Source organism: Ambystoma mexicanum, chromosome 6q (genome assembly GCF_040938575.1).
Source record: "Ambystoma mexicanum isolate Mex_15411 chromosome 6q, UKY_AmexF1_1, whole genome shotgun sequence".
Lineage (NCBI taxonomy): Eukaryota > Metazoa > Chordata > Amphibia > Caudata > Ambystomatidae > Ambystoma > Ambystoma mexicanum.
The window spans coordinates 54,225,509-54,250,795 of record NC_090937.1 but is presented as its reverse complement, the minus strand read 5'-3'; the positions used below and the strand labels follow the sequence as shown (position 1 = coordinate 54,250,795).

The window sequence follows — 25,287 nt, the reverse complement described above, 5'->3', positions numbered from 1 at the left end:
ACTGAGAAAGACAGATCAGAAACGAAACTGATACTGATTTTTTCTATACCGAGGATTCCCGGCCTGACGACGGGGAATATTCATGAGCATGTGAATCCATGCTGGAGAAGGGAACATCCACCTTTAGAATCAGTTTAGTTCAATAATACCAACTTAAGTGGGTTGGGGGGGATGGGTTAGAAATCTCACATAGGCCTATTGTAGACTGAAAAACACCACGTTGGAACCAAGGTTCACCAGTCCAATCCTGATCCAAGAATTAATGTCTGCAAAGATAAAAGGAAAGTAAACCAGTTCTTGGGATAATCAAAGAATATGCTCCGAGATTACTTTCAGCTCTCCTAAAAGCAGTCAGCCTAGGAATTTTTAGTACACAAGTCTGGTTTGCCTTAGAGGAACTGGGCAGATACTAGCCTAATGACACCCAAGAGAAAAGCCCAGACTCTTCCATCACCAAAGGTCAGGTACAGATAGCAGTGGACCTTACGCCCATAGAGAACACAGACCAGAGGCAGAAAGGCACCAGAACAAGAATGCATTGCAGTCACTCAAGCTCTGAACAACCAAAACACCAGCTAAGGGAGGATTGTTGGGGATAGCTGCCAAAAGCTTTGACAAACCCAGCAGGTTTGTAAAGAAAAAGATAATCACCTTTGATGATTACAGTCCAGTAAGACTTTTAGGTGTACACTCAATCCCACCAACCCCAGGATGGTGGGTTGGGGAATTCAGACACCCTTTGCTCGAACTTCACCAATCATAGTCAGGCAAAAGGGCATTGGGGAGATGAGTTGGTACCCATACAGTCACTATGGCAGGAGAGTGGAGTGTCACGATAACTGTCAAGTACACTCACGCCCCTTCCTCATTTAATTTCCAAGTAGCCACCCCTGGTATACTGTGAATCCCTAGGCACACTTCTGCAGTGGCTCCAGTTGAGCGAAGTTTAGGGGTTGCAGACTGGATTCCAGGAAGCAGCCCTACAAATCAGGGGTGTATCAGCTACTTTTACTCCCTAGAAATATGCAAATACACCCAAAAAATAAATTAAAAAGGAGTAAAATTACTCCACACAAAAAAAACAGAAAATGACATTGAACCTCTAGCCCCTTTCATCCACAACGCTCCATGAATATATTTACACCACTAGTGCACGTAGTTCCACAGAAAGAAAGTACTGCCTGATAAGCACAGGGTGAAGATGCATATTTTAATGTGCATGACTAACTAGGTATCAACACATTACTAAAAAATATTCAAGTTTCCGTTTAAAAAACATTCACTTATAAAATACTTCAATTGGTAATGGGACTTACTTTTTTACTCCCTGAAAACTACTCCCAACATTAGAATATAGGGAGTAAAATACTCCCTAATCAAAATTGTTATCGCTAGCACTGCCAAAAAAGTGCATTATCATGTGGAGTGTCCCAACCAGAGAGGGCAGGAAGCAAGTAGTCCAAATGAGGGGACTTAAACCACATAGCACAGCCCTTTTGAGTATAAGAAATGGCATTATTGGGTCAAAGACTGTACACAGTGCACCAAAATAGGCAAACACATATAGTTCACTGCCACCAGCCCGTCCTAAACATTTAAAAAAGAAAAAGGTAACAGTTACACAAACAAAGGCAAAAGGGATATAGAATACTCAACACTTTAAGGTCATGTGAGCCGCCTTAAAACACAAGAAATCATGACCGGGGCCTCTCAGCATATCCATATAGGCGCACTAGTCCAAGTCCAGTTAGGGTTCAAGGCACACCAAAATAGATGGGAGATCCACATCTGAAGAGAAAGAACATTGCAACACCCACACAATTTCCAACTCTAGGGCCAGAGGAGATTTGTGCATGGATTATGCCTGCTATGCGGTCGGTATGAGGCAGATACATGGCCAGCAATTCTTCAGATTTCCATGAAGTTAGGAAAGGACTACTTGCTCCTACTCATTCAATGGAGAAAGGCTCAAGGTACAGGTCTCAACTGCCTAAGAGCGAGAGCTCTGCAGAGTGGGGACCGGATTTGTCAATATAGATTTCAGCAGCAGTCTACTGGCATGCCTCTGGTTTTAGTGCTTCAATTCATGGCTCCGGTGGTAGATAATGCTACAAATCCTCTCCTAACATCGTAGATTTTGGGGTTGAGGGTAATTCTCATCCATCGAATGGTCGGACATGAACATTTCAAACAAAGGTAGCTGTCCAACTGAAAACAGATAGACCCACCAACTTTCCAGCAAAATTGGCAACACCTGGCTGGAACGTGCACTGGTGAGAGACCCTCTACCTAGCTTTAGACACACAGGTCACTTCCCAGGCTGCTTGCAAGCAGTGTGCAAAGGTCCAGGATAATTACATGGCGCTTTCTATCCCTGGCAAGGAGGAAGGTAACCAAAGTACAGGACAACAAAAGGTAGCACTTGGACACAATGTTTTGCAACCGCAATGGTACCATTGTGGTGAAAAGGCTGCATCACTAAAATACACAGGGGCATGGTAGAGGGGGTGCATCACTGGTGGAACAAGCTACAATAAAAAAGGTATAAAGGGAAAGTAATATTTCCGTCAGTACTACCACAGGGAAACAGCACTGCTACACCAAAAATACATATATGGGGCGGGGAGGTCCCCCTGGTAGCCAAAAGGGACTGACCAATGCCCCAAACACAATTGAATGGAGACAGGACTGGATTTGAAAAACACCCCACAATATACTAGGCGGGAAATAAATGGTTCTGAGACTCTAGAGAGCACTTCCAACTGCTGGATCTTTGAGAGCGGCGTCTGTACTTGTTGTTCCCACTTGTCTGGGGGGGGGGGGGGGCTGGAGGGGTTGTAAGGTTTGCAGAGAGGCAGGGCTTCGCCCAGCAAGCAAAGTAAGTGCTGCTGGCTAAATTCCAACAAGAAAGTCTGGTGGGGGCCGGGGTTCCGAATGATGGTTCAATAGTTGCAGAAGTCACCCTTTCCCAGAGAGGGCTTCTCATATGTGTAATTCGGTCCCAGAAGGGCAGGAAGAAGGTCAAACTACAAGACGGCCAAAGGACAGGCAAAAATCTCAGGGCACAACCGTTTTAGAGTATGTGTTCCTCTAAATGGCATTATGCAGTAAAATGCAAAAGTGCATGAGACCATAAATAACCGTAAAAACGTATCCACTGCCACCAGGCCATCCTGGACACATCCTGTAAGTACCCAAAAAGTTGGCAAAAGGTTATTGAGAAGGTTTTTACCAACACAGTTTGTGTGTGCAAGAAAAAACTAAATGTTACTGTGGAAAACAGTTCTCCCTCACCACTAGCCACAGGGACTGATTAAAGCCACCAAAACAGATTAGCAAGTTAAGTGAAGCAAAAAAGCTACACATGCCTCTAAAGGTCAAAAAAGGTCTATCGCAAAAAGTCAGGTGTCCCATTTAAGTCTATGGAGGGAAAGCAGCAAAAAGAAAAATCTGAACAAGACTGGAGTGCTGCATTTTCTTTATAAAATTAGATGCACTCTTGCTCCCAAATTTAAACATGTGAATTTCAGATCCTCTTAATATTACCTGAAATCTATTATCTTCTGACCCATAATTGTGGAAAATTGTGATGTACAACAGGAATCCATCAGATGTGTGTCAAATCGTTTTGTTTTTTTTTATTTGGTTTTAGAATGGCTTTACTTGATTTTTCAGAATCAGCCCTGCGGACAGATTGCAAGGCCATCCTATTCTGGTGAACAGGAAAAGGCACTCATTTCTATCCAAACTATCAAGGTAGTAAAGAGGAGAGTTTTATGATTGGTGAAGGGTTCAGTTAAGCACACAGAGCACACTAAATTAGGCGGAAAGAATACATACACAATTATTTGACACCTCATTAATTCAAAATCACTGTTCTGCAGTCCACGAAAAAAGATGGTCAACGAAGGAAGGACAACATCCTAAAGTAAAAGGTTGTCTGGTTTTCCCACCAGTTCAGGGGCCGAAGCACCAATGAAGGCCTTGTGGAGCTCTGCAAAGGAACAGGGTTTCGCAGAGACGGTTTAATTCAATGCTGCATGGCAGCAACGAGTGCTGGGTTTTCAGGGAGATGCTCCCCTTTAAAGAGGTCTTGGCTTCAACAATGATTTAAAGAATGGCCGACAGGGTCCTTTAAGCCAGGATTTGAGCTGGAATCAATCTCATGTCAACAGTGCTAAGGATCTGCACCATTCAAAACGGGCTGGGGATTTCCAATTATGGACATTACCCAGCCACCACATTTGCCCTGCAAGAGACACCGACTACTATGTGGACTGGGACCAGACAGTCCGAGACCCCAAATCCAGCCAAGCACACAAAACCCCTCTTTGCACACAAAAACTGAGGCTTTTCCCATGAAAGGTCTCACCTTGAAAATGTTGCCATGAAAGGGCATGAAGTAGGCCAAAATACAAGACTGACAAAAGACAGGTGAAAAATCTAATGGCACAGCCATTTAGAGTACATGGTACTCCAAAAGGCATTATGCAGGAAAATGCAAAAGTGCACACCTCGGTCGAATATAATCCAATGCAACCAGCCAGTCTTGAACACAATGCAAGTAAGCACAAAATTACAGAAAAAAGTTAAGGTAGCACAAAGTGTCCCTAGCGCACCTCATTAGAAGGTGAAGCATGCAGTGTAAAAGAAAATTCCACAATGGAGGGCAGAGTCCCCCTGCACCGATATCCATAGGGACTGATCAGTGCCCCCAAAACAGATGCTCAGGGAAAGTAAAGTAAAAAAAAAAAAAGCATCACTTGCCCCGAAGAGGTCACAGCACAGATGTGCGGTCAACAGATTTAGGGAGAGAAATCAGCAAAACACTTAGGGGTATATTAGTGATACCATATGCCCAAGTACCCATCACATGGCTGGGTAGCAGCATTTCCATAGCCTGGATAACCGAACAAAGCTAGATCGTACATGTAATACCACCATACATTGGTTTTTTCATCATATGATAAGGACATTCCAAAATCTGCTGGCATAGAGCCATTCCTGTTATTAGCATAATAGGACAAGATCCTCAATAGATGCCTTGTCTAGCCATTTGATGCCTCAGTCCTAGCACCAAATGTCAGGCACTGCTTGTGCATGTACTCTGGGCCCCGTGTACTCTTATATCCTGGTACTCCCGATAGGGTCATGTAGCTAGTCTATATAAGCTACGGGTCTGGACGGCGGGTCAGGTTAGTCCGGAACAGGTCGGACGTGTCCCATCTTACAAGCAAACTAAAGGCGAGCCCGCCCAAGAGGTCTCAACAAATTCCTTTGTATCTGGCCAGTTACCCTAAGATTAGAACACAATTGAAGACTACATTGGGTGGCTAAGCCCTTCTCAGCACTAGTGGCTGTTGTCAATGATTGTGTTGCACGTCAGCAACAGAGAAAAGACTATTGAAAATAATCAGATGGCCTTACAACTGTAGAAATTACAGGGACAGGTGCATAATATCTGTCAAAGAGGGAGGTTTGGGAGCTGGGAAAGAGGGGGTCAGGAGCAGAGGACGATGAGCACCACATACAGAGCAAGCTGGACAACAAGGACAGCATCGATATCAGGGTTCGCCTGAGGACAGATCGACCTTTTAGCGTATAACGAATCTAACCGGTTTGCACTGGAACAGCAAGTGCCCTTTATTGTAAATAAGGGGGTAAACGGTCCCTCTTTTTGATCAGGGGGCCTAAGTTATGAGGGGTATGGCAGTTAAAGAAAAGAACCTAGGCTACCCCACCTGTTTCACACTGGCCGGTTATGGGTCCAGCACACAATTAGCATATCTCTGTTGGTTAATCTGAACATATGAGAACATCCAAACTGTATGCAAAACAATTACATTTATTTGTATTTGAATTTAAAACAAGTTGCATCACACTGCTATTGACAAAAGCCCTTTTTGCTTAACAAATAATCGTGGATACTTTCAGCATTTAAGGCTTTGTAAGCAACCCGATACATTGGTTCTTTACTTTCACTTTTTCATAGTGCGAGTTAGTAACGGTTGTGACTTAAAATGTGGTCTGGTTGATTACACATCTATCTAGTCGACACATGAATGGTGTTTCTGGCATCTAATTGTGTGCTGGACCCATAACCGGCCAGTGTGAAACAGGTGGGATAGCCTAGGTTCTTTTGTTTAACAACAAGTGCCCTTACAGAACTTTGTGACCCTTTTTCCATAATATTCAAGGACAGTAAGGCTTCCCCCTACCTTTAACAAACCCTTGCGCACCAGTCTACATTCCTGCGGCCCCCTTCGATTGCTCAAATTGATAAAGTCTCGTTCCAACTAACATCAGGAGAGTTCGTCCCCCATGATCGCTTCGGTACCAATAGAGCAGGTAGGCCATATGCACAACGCAAATTGGAGGGAAGCTCCATGCCAGCTTTATTGGATACAGGTGCTTAAGTCAGAGCTAAAAGCTAGACTGTTTCCCAGATGCACCATTGCCCACGGATAGTCAGGGCAGTTCCCAGTCATGGAACCAATCACAATCACATAAAGGTACTGTAACTGATGCGCATGTTCTCACTTCTTAAACCCTCAGCTGCTGTAAACCCGTTGGGAAGAGTTTTACGCTAAACTCTGACAAACTACATATTGCACCCTGGACGGGGTGTTCTTGAGAGTTCCAGATAACGCAGCGTCTGTTCTAGCAGCCCTTCAGATTGCCCCAGAGGAATGGTTATCAGGTGAGGGACAGTAGGTCGGAGATCTGAAAATGCAATCATTTTATGCATGACAATGAGGTAGGTATGCATGACATTCATAACCCCTTACAAATAAGAAACTGCCCTGTATCCCCAAAAGCTCGCTGAAGCTAGAAGCAGAGCAAGGGATTACCACCATTAATTGCATCACTCCTCAAAGGTGGCATAATCGTCCCTACTAACCCTTGCAACACTCGGATATTACCTTTCAAGGAGCATGGGAAAGGTACACATCGTTTTGTTTAATATCCTAGCACTTTTAATGTAGTGGTGGTGGTCCCTTCCGTCCCGGTGGTGCCAAACCCTGCTACTATTCGGTCTTGTACACCCCCACACCCCTTGACTTGCTACTAGTATCACCTTCCTATGATGAGCAGCATCAAAAACTATTTGGGGCATGGCATCACAATGGGACACCGGGTAATGGCACCCTCCAGGAAATGCAGCATAGAGTTTAGGCTATCCTGAGACTGTTAAGCCTTCACAAAACTACACTAAAGCAAACACTACAGAACCATTGATATGGGCAGACTACAGAGGTGTTTCTTCACAAAAACACTGGCTCCAGATTTACCAGTTTAGAAGAAAACATTAAAGTTGTATTGACATGAAAAGATGGTTTCACGCTTGCACTGCCTACAGAAAAACAGAGTCCATCACAAACATTGCTTGTTACAGTAAAGCGCTAGATGCAGTGGCTGCTGGAATGTCACCCTGCTTGCGACAGCAGGCGCCGTACAGCAATGCGAGAATATTGTTTTTGGTTTTCCCTTTAGAGGTTTCTATACCACATTCTGTGGTTTCATTGTTGCTAAAGACTAAATCTAGATCTGTATCCAGAGCTAGAAAATAGGAGATACTTTTTTTTAAGTTCATCCAACGTTACCTTGACCAGATGTCCAGTGCTGAACCCAACATTTCTGCTTCCCATTTCCCAGAACAGTGAGCTGCATAATGTAGAACCCCATGATTGTGCTACTATTAATGAAGTTAATGCACCAAAGTGATTTAACCGAACACCTTTTGTCAGAGGGCGATTCGACTTATTTTGTGGATGTGTAGTTTTTCCAGGTTCAAAATGGCAAACTGGTTTCCAGTTAAGCAGTGTGTGCGCGCCTGTGGAGAGCAGGATGCTACCTAAGGTGACCTCGGCTGAGGATGCTGGGTTGATGGCACTCACGGAGGAAAACAGGGCAGAGTGCATAATAAATCTTGTTTGGGCTCCCATGAGCCTCCTGTAAAGTCCGATGATACAAATAGACATTTGATTGATGAAAAGCTCCTCGATTATGTGAGGTCCTTAATTCTGTCAGTCCCATCTACAACCAGGTGAAAGTTTCATTGACTGAAAAAAGCCATTCCAAAATCGGTTTCCTCTTCGCAGCAGGATCTGGGAATGAGGTCTAACCTGTTGCATGCAATACCCTGCGAGAAACAGAGTAGGTACTGGTAGCGCAAGAGATTTATTGTCCACTGGACAGGGGGCGCCTGTGGGTTCAAGGAAAGTTGGGAGTGTAGGATGGAATAGGTGTTAGGATTTCTCCCAAACCATACAATTTCAAGCATCAGTAGAAGAACATAAGTCAGAAAGCCCTAGTCCCAGTCCAAGTCTTCCAAAGAACAGTACATTAAGATATATACAGATCGTACAGAAGTGCATCCAGAACCTTCCTATGTTTAGATTTAATATACTATATCATTGTTTTGCACTCTAGAAGAGAATGCAAATTGAAGATCATCCTAAGGCAGATGTCAATGGCTTTCGAGAGAGGGAGGCATCGGAGCTCAAATAAAAGCAACAGTATCAATGTAGATTTGCTGATGGGCTTTCATAGAGTGGTTTCACTGTGCAAGTGTAACAGAGGACCAAAATGTAGACCATGGAAGAGTGCATTCTTACAGTAAAAAAGTGTATATAACTTCAGATTTGGTCCATATACAGGAAAATACCCCCTCTGGTTAGAGGGACAATTCATCAAGGAAAGATTTTAAGTGACTCAACTAAACTATTCATTTCGGGTAACTACGTTCACCAGCAGGAACAATACTAAAGTAGAAATAGTATGTTCAAATGCGAAAGATATTATATAAAAAAGTCAATAAAACACCAAGCAAGAGAACAAACCAAGCACCTAGAAACAGTTCCTGGCTTCTAGAGTGTCCAGGTATCAGAACTTCATAATTGTACTCCAATACACCAGCAGTCGCAATGTTAGGACACCATAAGCGAGACAGACGAGTCAGGATTTCGGCATGTTCTCAATGCTTCCCTTGCCACAATATTTACCCACCCTTTGTCTGTATTCCAGGTCACAATGTAGTTTGCCAACTGTACAGTGGTTGCAGATATAAGGATGACAGCAGCTGGGTGTGTCAAACTTACAGCAGCAGGGTCGGAGGGAAGGCAAGTGGCATTTGGGATAGTGCAAATACTGCTCTTGAAGTCTAGGGTATATATCAGGGGCAATCTTTAAATGGTTGTGTGGGCCCGCTAGAAAGAGCAACAGGGCTCCTCTCTGGGACATACCACACCAATATTGGCGTTTTTCATGGCATCAGAATTCTCAGCACAATCACCAGATAAGTATTGCAAAAAGTAACACTATTACCAAACTATGAACTACTCCGTATCTGAGATGATCACCTACACAGCACCTTGCCAAGTCACCTGGAAAATTATTTGGGAGTACTGACAGAGCTGTGGCCCTTGAGACTTCTATCAATACAGTAGTGATAAATGTGGTATGGCGAGTGTACATTCAAGGCAAAGGGTCCAGTGAGAGGAATGAGAGCCCATACACAAAAATAATACCAATTCCCTAGGCAAGATGCATGGAGACATGTGGAAAATACAAACTCCAGAGATTCATTACCCAACTAGTGCCCCAGGGATAACTTCTGACTTGCATTCAGGTGTTGGTTAAACTTGGAAATTATGGGCCCTACAACCACCCCAGTTACAATGCATCAGTAAGTTAGCGGAAGGCAGTGCTCAATATTGCACCCTCAATACCGATCCATTCTACTTAATATTTGTATCCTTAGTTTTCACTTTGATATGAAGTGTCATGTGCGCAGCAGCAAGAGCTGAATCACTTGCTGAGCATCAAAATTGATAAATTCTACATTTTGGATTTTAGCAGATCAAAGCGTTTCCGCATTGGCCCAGCTCCAGAAATGTACCCTCTAAAACACGAAAGTAAGTAAATGGCTTAAATGCCAACAGAGAAAATGTGGGGGGTTGCACTAGAAGTGCAAAAAGGTTGGCGGACGGGGTGGGATTGTGGTACTGTACAGTCCCGGGTCTACATCAATAGATTAAATTAGTTAAGACAGAGCTGGAGTAGAGTCAGGGGGTGGGAGTTGGGGGAGGAGGGGGGGTGGGGGTTAGCCTTTTCAGAGATATACTTCAGGACTGAGGCTTCCATTTATTTTTCCCTTTGATATAAGTTTGGGTTTTTTCCACTAGTGTATTTTTCTCTCCTTTCAGCAGATTGTTTTCCTCTGTTGAATGTGGGAAAGCAGCGCCTTCATTAACTGTACTGTGCATGGGTGTCAAAACCTGCTGACTGAGCATTTTATCTGGTGTAACTGGAGCAAGGCCATTTGACCAAGGCAAGTAAATCAAACAGGCCAAGGTCAGAGTTTTTCCACGGACTGAACGTGGTTGTGGGACGGATGCCCCAGACCCCTCACCCGAGAAATCGAGACCAGAAGTACCAAGAGATCCACGATGAACCAGAAATACTACTGACATGTCATTTTCCACAACTAGTGAAGTACTAGCATTTCCATGAATGCACACTTTGTGTAAACAAGAGACGGGAATATTGTTCAGGAAGACCTAGCCCAAAACACATGCGGCAGTAGGCCAGGCAAGCTACAGGTCTGGAAGGTGTGTCTGCTTAGGAGGGAATGGGTTAACAGGTGGGATGCAGTCCGCCTTGCAAGCAAATGAATAAATCGCTTTTTAGTTTTTACCATCATTGAAAAAGAGGTAAGAGTGATTACTCCGACAAAAGGGCCAAAAAACGTAAAAACAAATGCAGCACTACTCACATGTACACATTCAGGCAACGTCAAGCAAACATACACAAGCAAGCAGCAGCACTCCAGATGGGACACAAACCATGTGCACTGAGAGAGATGCAGTGCCACACAACTTGCTTGGGCTTCCCTCCAGGTGAGTAACTGATTAATGCCCAGTGACTGATCAAATACTATGTCTTGGCATCAAAGCCAGTTTGGAGAGTAAGGTAATAATCCATGCCATTAGACAGGATTAGGGTGGCGCAGGAAGCCTATGCCATATGGCCTGTCCATCGTATGTCATTTATTGAACCACCCTCTATGGACGTTACTACAACTAACCCATGGGTGGGGCTAAAACACTGACAAGAAAGGGAAACCAAAGCTCAGACACATGGGTAGCATGGCGAGTGCAACATGGCTCCACTCCCAAGCAGGTGCAAGTAAGATGACCAGTACAATTAGGCCACACATGTCTAGAAAATACACTAACCCGATTTACTGAAAATATATACTTTAAACTCATAAAACTATCGTTTCAAATACGTAGTCATAATGCATAGTATTAAAAAGATACTAAGTATATTTAAAAACAGTAATGCCTATATCCATGGACCCTCCTAATCCCCAAGTCTATATGTGGTCCTTCACCAAGGGCAAGCATCCAACAAAATAAACAAGGGGTTTGGGGATACCATACAACCCAACAAGTAGCCAAGTACCTAGGAGCATGCACAACTAAGTGCACGGTCAAAAAAAAAACACATCCCCAACCCTGGTACATGTGAAAAGAGCAACACCCGACACTCATGGCACACGAGGCAAAACAGAGCCATAAATCGAGGGAAGGCTCATTATCCAAATCACCCCTTTCGCGGTCCATAAGGCTATTAGCAGATTGGTGTGGTAACACGATTTGTAGTTTCGTTGGAAAAGTAAAAATGTAGGTTATAACTAAGAAAACCGACAATAGTCAGCAAATTAAAAGTGTTTTTTTATTTAAATAGCATTTTTGTCTTCATAATAAGCAATTCAATTACAAACTTGGTAAAAATGGGTAGGGTTTAATATTAGTAATTATTAATCAGGTAAAAGTAAACTCTCTCTAAGACACTGAAACAATTTTTCCCAAAGTTTAGCTTTGGCGAGTTAAAGGAGATTCGGCAGTAAAAAGAAAAGCACTATTGAACAAGTGTTGTTGAATACAATCAATAACAGCATATGGACCACATTCTGAACATTCCCATAGTTATTGATCTCCTCTTAGCTAACCTCAATGTGCCATTAGATAGCGGGAGTGGGAAGCCCAACGAGGGATGTCTCGGTTAGGGAGGTTTTCTTGCACACGATAGAATTCAAAAAGGAACCGCCAGCAACTTTAACTTTGTCTGGAGCCCTTGCCCGAGGTAACTAAAGACTTTTTGGCTTTAGTTGCCTGCTCAGATCAGGCTACCAGTGGAGGACTGTTTCCCTCATCTTCTCGGTTTTTATTTACTATAGCACACAGCACATTACTATCGAGTGTTGCAGAGGTACTTTGAATCCATTTTCACTTTTCTTTGGCAGCATACGCTTCATGTGCCCAAGATGTGCGTTTAGGCATTAAAGCATATTTTCAATCTTGTCTGGTGCACTGCCATGCATCATTTGCTTTTTCATGCACCATATATTCAGAATGGCCGTTCCATGTGGTCCAAGTCCTGTGGCAATCTTGTTTGGTGGGCCGCCTGCACCCTCAGGTCAGGAAACGCCATATAAAGGGAGTGCACTTACTGCGACCTGGCTTGTGGTTGAAATTGTCAGGAATGGGTTTGGGACTGATCCCCAATACACTCCTGCCAGCAAGCATCTCTTGCTGGGCAGATACTGGGTTTGTGGCAGTCCATGAATGGACAGCCCTTAGCTGTTTGAATGATGCAGATCCTTGCCATAGCTGTGCTGGGGTAAACCCTCCCACAGACATGGGATAAGAGCCCTGCAACCGTTAGGGAGGTTACCCACGGGATCCAAGAGTCCAAAGAACAGGAGCCTGCCCCGAAGACCCAGAAACCTTTTGCTATGGAAAACGAGAATTCCCCCAGGTCAAATTGCAGAGAAGCCCTGCAGCTATTCCTATGACCAGATGTACCTTCCTCCTCCGGATGGTTGTGAAGTCGTCCTCCATCCTGCAATAGCCTGACATCAATGGCTGTCAGATGTATCCCAGGACCATCTTGTGGGCTGCCTATCTGTGACGGTTGTCTTACTGAGCTGGAGCTTGGGACTGCAGATCTAGACCTGTGACCTAGGAACTTTGTTGCTGCTCTCCATTGTGAGGGGCCTTCCTGCAGCATGCGTCTTACTGTCCCCCCCCCCCCCCCCCCCCGACTGTGGTTTCTTCCCCTGCACTTCTACATATGCAGAGTCCTGATTTACCATCCTAGTCGTGGCAGTCTCAGTGGCTGCCGTCAGGAGGTGCTTGGCCTGTCCAGCTGCAGGTCTGAATCATCCGAGTAACACCATGCTGCGGTACCCAACCCAGACACCATCTTCAGGCATTACAGTTGCAAGGCCTGAATCCCCTCACCAACAGAACCAATAAGTGAAGTAGGTGTCCCCAGAGATTGGTGCCCTAGGGTTGGACACCTAGTAACATCTGAGTTAAGGGCCTAAGCGCACTAACCCGTTTCCTAGCTTCCATCCCCTCTCCATGTCCAATAGGGATTTTATAGGCACAAAACCCACTCGCTAGCACTATTCTTTGCTGGCTGTTTGTCAGTAACCCCCTGGATAACCAGTAGTGTAGTGGGAAGGATAACCCACATTCTTTTGCTTACCTATTTTCGACAATCTGTGCTTTAAAAGAAAATCTGTAGCTTACGGTTTGGCTTTAGCAGAACTTTGGACTTGTATCCCCCCCACTCCACCCAACACTACCAGGAGCTTATTAAACAGTGACTCTTGGGATATTACAGTTACTTAACTTCTAGGTAAGGACTAGAGTGTTGTCCCTGCTTTTTAAATAGAAGGCTGGTTGCAATATATTTGTTTTTTCTTCCATTTTACAGTTACATTTTGCACATTACAATGACCAATTGCTTTTAAAACTGAATCGACACCCAGCAACCATTTCTGGAAGTTCACTTCCAGTTGAGCCACATCAGCAAGGCATGAGTATGCAAATTAGCCAAAATGCAAGCATTTTGCTGCAGGAAAATAGTCTGTCTTATAGGGCAGTGCTACTTTATGCATAGCTTTAATCAACCCAAGACAGACATTCTACTTTCACATTACAGGTGTAAATTGTTTTCTTTAGCCTTTTTAAACGCCATAACGTTGCTGGCATTTGCTAAACGCGCCCACAACCTTCCAACCACATAACACTACACTGCTCTAATGATTCATGAGTGAAACCAGGTATGTAGCGGTCTGTGGCCTTGGGTTGATAAAGCCAGGTATAACGTAGCCCTCATCAATGCTTCGACCCCTGGCCCTGTGATAACCGGTCAACCCACGCTCTAGGAACTGTGCCTCTTGTGGCCCTGGAATAAGCAGGGGGCTGACCAGGTCTCTCCTAGGCTGCCTGGTTGCAGTCGCTGTTTTGAGTGAATCCTTGTAACAAGCTAGTTTTCCTGTACACTGTTGCGCCCGGCTACCCAAGGGTTTGGCACGCATTACCAAATAAATAAACAAAACTAGTCAGATGGCATATGCCTAGGTTCACTAGCTCATCTGATCAGCACCCTCTCTTATATGCAACCTTATATCACAAAAACTAAGCTAAGGTGGCCGCCACGCTCTGCCGTCTGAGACACTGTTGTCCGTGTGTTCGAACACAGTGCAGAAAACGGCAAATTCATAAAGATTGAAGTGGCTTGAGGCTAGTTGTTCCAACGCTAATCCACATCAGGTCGGGGTAGCACCGAAGGCTGTGCTCGTTTATTCAGGTCGCGGAATGTGTAGAACCCGGACTCATGAGCCGTAAGCCAGAAGAAGAGTTCCCTAACAGAATAAAGTGGGGTACGATTAGTTTCAGGCTATATCATGGCACGCTTATTTATTTTGAATTAGGACATTGAATGATTCCAGTTTTAATTCTTTTGTATTTAGGGATAAAGAAATCGAGTGATGTAGATACTCGCAAGAGGTTAGTGGGTAAAACAAATCCAGGAGGAACTGATTTGGATAATAATGACAAGGGATAACGAAAGATTTTTTATTTTGTCTTTTAGAGCATTGTGAAATTGTGATTAATAACAGCGCTTAGCCTCTGATGGATACGCATCAGGCACTTAAAACTGTGCACAAGAACATTAATTACACGGCTACAGAATGACGACACATGAAGAAAGAAAAACTAAGTGCGTCACAATATTTATATGTTGAAAATGTTTAAAAATGCAATGCCATTACACACTATATTCAAGGCCTTCCGGTTTTAATCCTCTTTATTTTTCTGCCATTTCCGTCTATTTATCCATATTTATTTTTGGTCATAAAAAAGATAATTCTGCATTTATTCCAATAAAAAAATGCGTTTATTAACCCTTAAGTGTCAGGCTATTATGTAAGTCTATGCAAAAAAGACCAGCAATCTGGTCCTTGGGACTTAAGAGGTTAAAGCACACATACAACTGTATAGGAAAAAAATGCTAGCTCAATATTTTCCAAAACAAAACAGTTGCTCCCGTGACTGCTGCTGCCTTAAGATATGTGCGGTCACCAATTTGAAGAACTTTCATGCTATTTTTATACAACTTTTACACTCTCCATGCTGCCAATCTGCAATGCGATTGGCCTGCAATGTGCGTGTTTCATCATAGAGAAGACAGAAAAAACCCGTTTCAAGTTTTTTCCATTTTTTATAATTACAGAAAGCAGATTATCTGTATTTGTGTACAAATCAGTAAAAACTGAACTGAAGCCTTAACTATATTTTTTGTTGAGAAATAGATAACATGTCAGAATTTGATGTGTGACGAAACAGACATGCTGAACACTGTCAACTGAACTTAAGGTGGATTTTGTATAGTAAATAAAACCAGAATTGTAAAAACCAGTTTGAGTGTATTTGAGAATTTTGTATTCTTTTAAACACATACAGGAAGAGGGTATTCCTCCTGGGACAGAGTGCACCAGGGTTACCTGTTGGCAACAATGGGCTCACTTTTTCAGAATGCTGAAAAAAGGAAGTAATCTAGACCTGGAAATTAGGGGACTTGTATTTCATATGCTCTGCCTATGATAGACAGATACAGATGTGTAGATTAAGTTTGTTTCAGTATGCATTTGCATGACTGATCTGGGGTCATCATGGTTTTATTCTAGTACCGAAATAAAGCCGAATTAGAAAGTGGAATTAGTTGCTCTCCAAGGCCTGCTGTGGCTCAGACCCTGGACATTTCACGGGGGAGGGAGGATGGGTGCTCTGCTCTCGCCTCCTGAAGAACCATTGAAGTTTTTAACTTGCTTAATCCTACAACAGTGGTAGGCCTAGCTAGGGATTTGGCAAGATTGATTGCCCTGGGAGGCAGGCTGTACATTCTTTAAACTCCCAGGGACTTAAGGTACGAACCTGCGTATTTGTCCTCAGTCCCCTATTTGGACAGACTTTTTGCGGAAAAAGAAATGTCCTTTTAGAGTACCATATATCATAGTTTTTAATATAAATCACTGCAGTCCAAACCTTGCCTGGAAATGTCTAGTGTTGCAGTAACCAATGTAGTTCCATTGTTACTACAGGTTTATAAAAAGGTGAACAAACACCCATTTGGGCCAGTACTGCAATTCTAATTGATGGCCTGTTGTGTTGGCCCTTTGAGCATGTTTCATCTATGTTCTAAGCCAGTCTTTATTTCGTTTTTAGGACTTGTATAGGCCTAGAACTCACCAGTTCATTTAGTCTCCAATATTTTATGTCCTGAAGCGAAGTGGAAACTATGTGCATTACCCCTTTACTGTGTTCTCATTTACTAATACATTGTGGTGTATTTTGTGCTTTTAATCATAATACAATATTAAATGTGTATATATTTGGAGTCTAGGATTATTGTACAAGCCCATTAATTCCCTCCTAAGATTAAAGCCATTGATTACCAATTGGGAGTTTTGGTCCAACTTATTGGACAGGAAATCCCCTTTAAAATAGATCTCTTTACACCCCTATGTTGATATAGCAGAGAAAGAATTGCCCGAAAAACCTAATGTAAGATTAGATTACTCCTTCTCCCCACTGACATTCAAAAGAAGAATGAGCTTTAGCAGTGGTTTACCCATGGAAGATAGAGCTGCTCTTTTTCTTCTCAAAACGGCAGTCCCAATCCACATCTTCAGAGAAGATGTGGAACTACGAGGGGGAGAAAGGGGGTTTGGGGGGGGGGGGGTCTAGGAGTTTAGGGGAGGAGACTAAACCTTGCCAGGGTTAATAAAGGGCTCTAGCCACTGTGCAAATGCATTCTCAAGCTGCCTTATAGTGCCCAGATTTGCTAGTGTGTTGATCTGTCCCCAGATTAACAGATCAGACATAGGCCAAACGCAGTCCTTACATGGTTTGCTACCCACAATCTTCAGGAGTAGCATGGAAAATCTTGATGGCTATTCATAATCCAAGCACCCATACCAGTTTCACAGTGTTCAGGAGTTCATTTTAAGCAATGACAAATCTATCTTAAGAAGTAATATAAGACAAGTATATTACTTAAAATTAACGTTTAAGGACATGGTGAAAACACATCAAGCAATACGGTGGGATGTTGGGCAGTGACAAAGGCTTCTGCCAAGGCAGAGACTTCCTACACAAGAACAGTCATTATCAGATATTCGTTCCATCGCAATCACTCTTAAATGTGTCATTTTCCTATAGTACATTATTACATTGGAATGTTCAAAGCAAGTCAACCAACCAGTTTGCAACATACTTTAGGTTTAGCACAGAGGCCGAAGTCAATAAGTTTCAGGTTTCGATCTTCATCAATCAGCAGATTTTCCTGAGGGGGAAAAAACAAAAGGCCAATTACAAAAAGCAAGACGTAGTGATACAAGCCTCAATTCTAAACATAGGATGCCTTCTGCACTTACTGGCTTCAGATCCCTATGAGCATAGCCCTCACTGTGTATGTAAGCAACTGCAGACACAATCTGACGGAAAAACACTCTGGCTTCATCTTCCGTTAAACGATCTTTAGCAATGATGTAATCGAATAACTCTCCCCCAGGGCAGTACTGTAACAAAGAAAAAGGAGACAAAAATACACATGCAATCATTTGCTATGGCATATGATCCGACCAACGAAAAAGTAGTGCTGAAGTTACCTTCATTTGGAAGGTGTTCAACTACAGAATCTTGAAATCTACAAATATCACCGCTTTAAAATCCTACATCAACAGCTCTGAGGAGTGATCACAAGAATTGGTTAAATACATTCAGTTTTTCTAATGTAGAAAAGAGAACAATGGGGAAATAATAAATACCCTGTGCTAGTCCATTATATTATCTATAGGACTGAGCGGGAAAAAGCAAGAACGCTGTGATGTGCTGTTCAAAGCTTTTTCGGTTGACACGGTCCGCCGAGTGCAGGTGTGTTTTTCAGTTGGTGCCGTTGGGCGGAGCTGTGTGGGTTGTTGCGGTTTAGTGAAGTGCGTGCGGTTTGTTTTGCTGTAGAGGAACAGTTGTGTTTAGTTCAGAGTTTGAGCATTGTAGCAAGAAGGCTATGTTTTTAGTAGGGTTGGTTAGTGGCAGTGACCTTTCCTACCCCCGCTAATCTCACTATTTTGGGCCCATACCCCTTCCTCATCATACATTCGGCTGTGCTGCAATTAGCGCCCCTATGGTGTATGCAGAAGTGTGGGTTTTTAGGAGGAGGGGGGCACATCTCCCGCCCTAGTTTCCATCTTGGGTGCTCCATCAGTGGTCCAATTAAGTCAGGCCTATCTCCCGCCCCAGTTGCCCCTTTGACCTTCTATAAGGAAAGGTATGGCCTACCATCCATCCCATTCAGACACCTTCTTCCCTGCACTTCACTCCGATTCGGCCTACTCCCCACTCAGTTGTGTGTTCATTTTATGATGCGTGAGTGTTCAAACCTTTTCAATAAGAAAGACCATGTTTGCGCTTCTGGGGTAGCGCGGAGGGTGGGGGGGAAGAGGACCTTCAACTCTTGGTGACAGATGCAGAGCTGTTGGGAGTTCGAGAAATATTAGGGGTGCAAATAATTAGTTCTTAAATGCTTCACGCCCCCCCCCATCTTATGCCTCTACCCCAGGTCCAGCACAAACCAGGGGAGGGGTGTCTCCCTCACTGTTACGGCAAGTCGATAGCAAAAATAAAGACAGTCAATCTAGGGTTGTGTATTAAACCAATGGGTTGTCATTATTTCTCTATGATAACATTAAGACCAAGATGCGTTTTTATTGGATTCTATACAAAGCAAATTGGATAATGCTGCTAAAGAATCGGAAATAGGGAGCTCCGTTTCAGCCAGAGGCGGCAAGGGCGGACCCACCCAAAGGGTCAGTTCTGCAGAGCCCTGCAGCAATAAGGAGACCGGACACCAGGCTGATGAGTAGAACAAGCTTCTTGTATTAGACAGAAAATAAACAGCAAATACTGAATTATCAGCCGATAATCAGGCGCAACCAGAATAAGTGGCACCGGTTGTCAAACGGAGCTCTGAGGGGTTGGCCCCAGAGCTGGTCTTATATAGCATGTCATAAGAATATCTCCAATATGTTACAGCAATTTCATAATGGTAGGTGGTACTTTCCATGATGTTGCATACATTTTATAACTGGAAGCATCTGGTTCTGATGAAGCCTTGCAGTTACATGAAATGAGTGCATTGGGTTGTAATATCGATAAGCAGCATTGTCAAACAACCGTTTATATCCAATATATGGTGGTAATCCTGAGTTAACAGAGAGCAGAAGGAAGAGAAGGTCTGGACGTGCTCCTTTTGCTGTTACTGTGCCTTGGCTCGCTGTGCCAAGGAGGGGTCTGGGCCTGTCAGAGGAGCCGGGTGCAGGATGAAGCCTTAGGCAAGGCCAAGATGGAGGATCAGAGGCCTAAATATATGGGTGCGATTACTATAGTGTACTGTAGCAGGGCAATCCTGCCACATCAAGTCTATTATGTTTCCATGCTATCAGACTCGAAGCAGGTCACAGAGTAATCGCAGAAAAATGCAGGCAATTTAGAGAAACCCACAATTTTACTGGCTACTCGATCTACACAATATTATGCACAGCATGGTGGATGTCTCCAACCACATTTTATTAGGGTCATCGGGCCGACCACGAGACAAAAAGGATGCGTCTCCATCAGGGATATAAAGTAAGCAGCAACATGGTGGGGTTAAAAGGAGGCCTGCCTACCTCGGCACAGGGGGGGGGGGGGGGAAATATAAAGAAAAAATGGAAACCAAGAAATCTAATCTAAAGTCATCAAGAGGGATTCTAAGAAAAAAAAAGTGCAGGACCCTAACAAAATAGATCTGGTTACCCTGGACATAGGCCCCAAAATTGTTTAAGACACAAAACTCAGAAGGTTCTCCCCTTGGACAATTAGGATTCGATATTAATCCATATAAACCATCGATTGATAGCAAGGAAGTGAGTAATGTAGACCATGTTGACTAATGGAGTGAAGGATATTGTGATCTCCGTTAGGGGTTGTGGTAGTAGAGAAGTTCAAATGTTGCAAGGATTGATTAAGTCAAAAACAAGACCGCAATTCCGCAATAATTGGTTGTGGCTGGTAGGGGGCACTGCAAAATACTGGGAAAAATGAAAAAAAACAAGTCTATGCAACAGACTTTAGTAAAATGGACCCTTTGAGAATGTTGAGAGGGCAATAGCTCAGAGGCAACGCGTTGGTCTTGGAATTAAGACAACTCAGCGCAAAACAGGTTTGAATCCCGATCCCGCGCCTACAACCCAATCTCTGGTATTAAGCGTGAAAGATCATAATTAAAATAACGGTGTCATGCAACACTTGTGGAAATGTGTAGCTATTTACAAACCCAGAGGTTGGCAACTTCTTAAAAAAAGCACAAGGTTATATTACTCCATAGTTAACTTTAAGGGCTGCCGGGAAAGAAAGTGTAACAGAAGTCGTCTTGCTGGTGGCTTAATGATTAGCAAATCTTGTAGTTCAATTGTGATGAATAAGGAGTACAATGTACAGCAAGGGGCACTAGCAGTGGAATTGATTTAAGTATTGCCATATGTTGCTAATTAATTTTACGAAGGGCAAGTTAAATTAAACCTTCATTATGAAGAAATTTAGTCCAAAGATCAGGGACGCATAAAAAAAAAACATATCCACACCTGTGGTTGTAAAGAGAAGAGAGATCCACAATAAGAAAGATTAAGAAGTTTGACATGGAATCAGGTATTAGTCAAATAAAAACGTTTTTCAAAAGCAAAGCTATAAGAATTGTCTCAAACAACGTGCCCACTTGTTGCAAAGAGATTTAGAACTTACGTTAGAAATACTTAGAAGTAAGAACATGGTTAGTTTTGGAGAATAAATTAGTTGGGCTGCTGCCAGGCAGATCAGCAAATTAATGCGGGAGCAGAGGCAGACTGGGTACAACATTTTGAAGTTCTGTATTCTAATAAAATGTAACCCCCCACAACAGCTTAGGTACCGGAAGATTGTACAGACAATGGAAATTAAAGTTACACCGGAAGTCATTATGAAGGTGTCCATTAGATGTTTTAAGGGATACCCAGTTGTTTGGGCAACCATAATAACTATATTGTCTTAAGCAAATTATAAATCAGGAGAATTTGCCAAAATCTTGGCGTACATGGTATGTTGTCAGTCTTTAAGCGAGGTGCTACAACGGATCAGAAAAACTATCACCCTATTAGCATCATTGATGCCAAACAAGGTTTTTGATTCCCTGCTCTGAATCCATCTAGAAAAGTGGGTAAAAAGTGCTGGCAAGCTTAAAAAAACAATTTTGGGGGAGGGGGTGTTTGGGGGGGATGAAAGAGGGGGCAGTGTTGCGCAACAAGATGACTGCAGCCTGGGAGAGCTCCGGCCCGGGCTCATATCATTTAATACATCCTTGGCTCCCTGTACTGGAAACCCCACCTGTGTCACAACCACTGTCCCTCAGACACAGCACTACAAAATACCCCAAAAATTGAGCCTCCGGAGAGCTGCAGCCGCCACCCGAGACCAAGACCCAGTGCAAGGCCTCTGGCGGGAGGAGATATCGGTGGTACTGGATTTACCTGGATGATGCGCCGCAGTCCCTGGGTGATTGGGAGGGGGACAGTGAACATCCTGCACCGGCTGCGTGGCGGGGGCTGGCCAGGAGCTGCAGCCCCGCTCACCAAGCAGATTACCATCGAGCATTGGTAGGGGTGGCCAGGAGAGTAGCTGCAGCTAGTACGTGAACCCTCCGGCTCAGACCTGGATGCTAAAGCCAGGGTGGGGGGGTGTGTGTGTGTGTGTGTATATATCGGACTTGGGAGCCACAAAGGTGGCCTGTTCTTGAATGCTGGTCAGGATCCCTGCCTGCCCAACAGCCTGGCCCTGGAGCGGGCTATCACTCCCACTGCAACCATATGTACAAAACCTGCGGCGTGTACCCCAGGCATCAGCAGCCCCTGCGTGACATGTGGCCTGCACCTCAAGGAGAAGGAAGGCGAGGGCACCCCGGTCCCTGTAATTTCAGTCACCAGTACAGTCAGGATCAGCGGGGTGAGGACCAGGAAGGGTCTGTGAACATCCCACTCTGGTTTGTTAGCAGAATTACATGCAGTACCCTTCGGGAACACTACACACAATTAAGACTACAGGTGTAAGTACAATCTCACCTTTGGTAGAAGTCTGTACAACACAGTTTTGTGGTAGCACGGCTGAGCAGCCGGGCTTATCTCAAGAGGGATGTGAGCAGTACAAGGGGTTACGCAAAGGACTTGCTATCACAGTGGTTCAAAACAAACGCTTATTCAAGGTTTCTTGGTAAAACATTTACACAGTCATTTAGAAAACATTCCACTAGCAATAAGCAGCTCAATATCACACTATAATACACTCCAGTATCAACCCAATAAGTTTCTGAACAAGTTATGCCCCCCTGAAGTGGGAGCAAAATGGCACTTTGGTAACTTTTAAAAAGGGTTAAAAAGACAAAAGTTATAAGAATTAACACATACTTTCTCAGGCAGGGCAAATTTACTACAAGAGCCAATTCAATAGGCCTGGGCCAAAGTCAATGCTCAGTGTCTTGGATAGGATAGCACAGTTCTGGTAGTAAAAGGTTAAGTCTATGCCAATGTTCTTAGAAGTAGTTTGCACGAAAAAGAGTTATATGTCGGATTAGGAGCAAACAAGACTTCAAAGTTGGGAAAGTTTCACAAACTTTCACTGCGGCAGAGAGGATTTCTCAACCGCGTTTGCACAGTACCTTTGTAATGAAGAAAAGCTGTAGCTGAGGTAATCGTTCCTGGCAGTTCCTGCAGATCTCGCTGTTCCTGGGCCTCAGTCGTGGGGACAAGAGGGAGGACGTCGGGAGGTTCCTGCACTGCACGGGGAAGGATCCACAAGCTTGGCAAACGGTTTAAGGCGAGTGCCTTAAAGTCCACAAACTGGTATACTTCTCACTGGCTATCCGGTTTTCAACAGCACTCTGAAGAAAGTTCGACCAGTATGGAGATGGTTTCCAGGTGGCTTGCAAGTTGGTTGTTCCCACCAGCTCAAGGGAAGCAGCAGTCCTTGAAGGGGCTTCTCTGTCAAGGGGGTTTCAGGCTATTTGATCCTGCAGCAGGGCTTCACCGGGCAAACCAACGGTCCAGGAGTTGCAGCAGTCATCTCCCTTCAGCTGGTCTTCGGTTCCTTCGTTCCAGTGGTCGACTCTGCCTTCTAAGTCCCAGAGAGCTGCTTTTAAACAGTTTGCTCCCATTCATTTCAGCCTGGCTGCCACTCACCCAGCAGGGTGGCTGTCCTTGCCGGACAGCCAGCCAGCCAGCCAGCCAGCCAATCACACCAGAGTGCATTCAGGTCTCCTAGGAGACAAAGAACAGGGAGTCTGGCACCTCCATCACATCCTGTCCACCCCAGACACTCATGCGTCAGAGGGGGGGCTTCAGTACTGAAGCCTGCCAAAAGCAAACAAAGGAACCAAACCTGGTTTGGTGCGCAGAGACAAACACTAGAAGGACCTTTCCAAAAAGAAATGGCGAAAAGAAAGTCTATCAGAACGTGTTTTTACAGAGGGGGCTCAGACGCCATCTTGAAAAACATGGCCCCAGTGGATTTTAGCTACTGGAGCGTTTAAACGGGTCACGGTCGGGAAAATCATGGTAATACCACTGCAACCAGCCATTCTGAGAGGAAAGGGTCGCTTTTGAGGGCTACATGAGTTTTCTAGGCATGGGTAATACTAGGTATTGCCTCCAGCACTCTGCGGTAAGGCAGTGTGCGTTGGTCTAGCAATTTTAAAAAACTAGCAAATTCAATTTAGCTTTACATTCCCTGGGAGACAGTAGTCAGCCCTAGAGAAGGTATTTAAACCTCGGGAAGTCTGAAAGACTCGCTCCCATCTCTGAGCTGCCACATCTCTGACATACATCAGAAGATTACATAGAATTACCCCTCTGCATTAGTGTGCGCTTCCTGCTGCCTCCTCCCCACTACTGGCCCCTCTCCACACACTTGTACCCACTGTGTACACCCCATCTACCGCCGGTCTTCGCCTGCTGCACCTCCCCATCCCTGGAACATCTAGCCCGCTATAATTTTATCTCCCTCTTATTGCCAACAGGCATGACCATCACGATAGCCTTCCTGTAGCACGCCATGTGCCTATCCATGCGCTCCCCCGCTGTGTACTCCTGGACTCCAATAGTGCACGGCTCCAAATCGTGCCTCTATTTATATTTGAAATTGTCCTTGATCCACAGATCCTAATTGTGCCTGTGTATTTTTAAATTGTTCCGATTGCATGGCTCCAAATCGTGCTGTGCCTCTATCTGTAACTTTAAATTGTCTGCATTTCTCATGATCCTAAATAGTCACTCAAAAATATTTTTTTACTGTCAAACTCTGCGTGAACTGTACATTCACAACATTTCCCCACTATCCTGCTACAGCCCCCATTGACCGCACTGCGCTCACCACCATCCTCACTACCTATCTCACCTTCATCCAAACCATGAAGTTGACAGCTCTTCTCAACATGCTGCACTTACCATCATCTCCACATTTCTCGCATTCCACGCAGTCACCAACTCTATTCACCATCCTACCACCGCCACCTACCCCATCTACATGCCCACTCCTTCCTCACCCACTACAGTGATCCCTGATATCCACCTCCTCGGCATGTCTGGATCCCTTCAACCCAATGGTGACTTAGTAATCACTCCTACTCACCATCCCAACGGCACTCAGACGCTCCAGACTTAGAACTAGCACCAACCCGTTACATACCAGCACCACTCCAACGCCTACCATGATCAGAAATTCCAGACTAGGAATCTGCGCCACCTACAAGCACCACAGCCTTTTCTCCAGCCACACCACCACCATAGCAAGACACATGCAC

At 44.2% G+C, this 25,287-nt stretch overlaps 1 protein-coding gene across 3 annotated transcripts in view; it reads right to left on the bottom strand.

Moving 5' to 3' along the window:
- The window catches only part of MELK (maternal embryonic leucine zipper kinase), a 711,420-nt gene that overhangs the window by 551,393 nt on the left and 134,740 nt on the right, over nt 1–25,287 (bottom strand). For all 3 annotated transcript variants that reach the window (XM_069630471.1, XM_069630473.1, XM_069630472.1), the window contains exons 5-6: nt 17,804–17,947; nt 17,644–17,712 (exon numbers count right to left, since the gene is read on the bottom strand). In XM_069630471.1, coding sequence (XP_069486572.1) covers nt 17,644–17,712; nt 17,804–17,947 — 213 coding nt within the window. The remainder of the gene's footprint in view (nt 1–17,643; nt 17,713–17,803; nt 17,948–25,287) is intronic.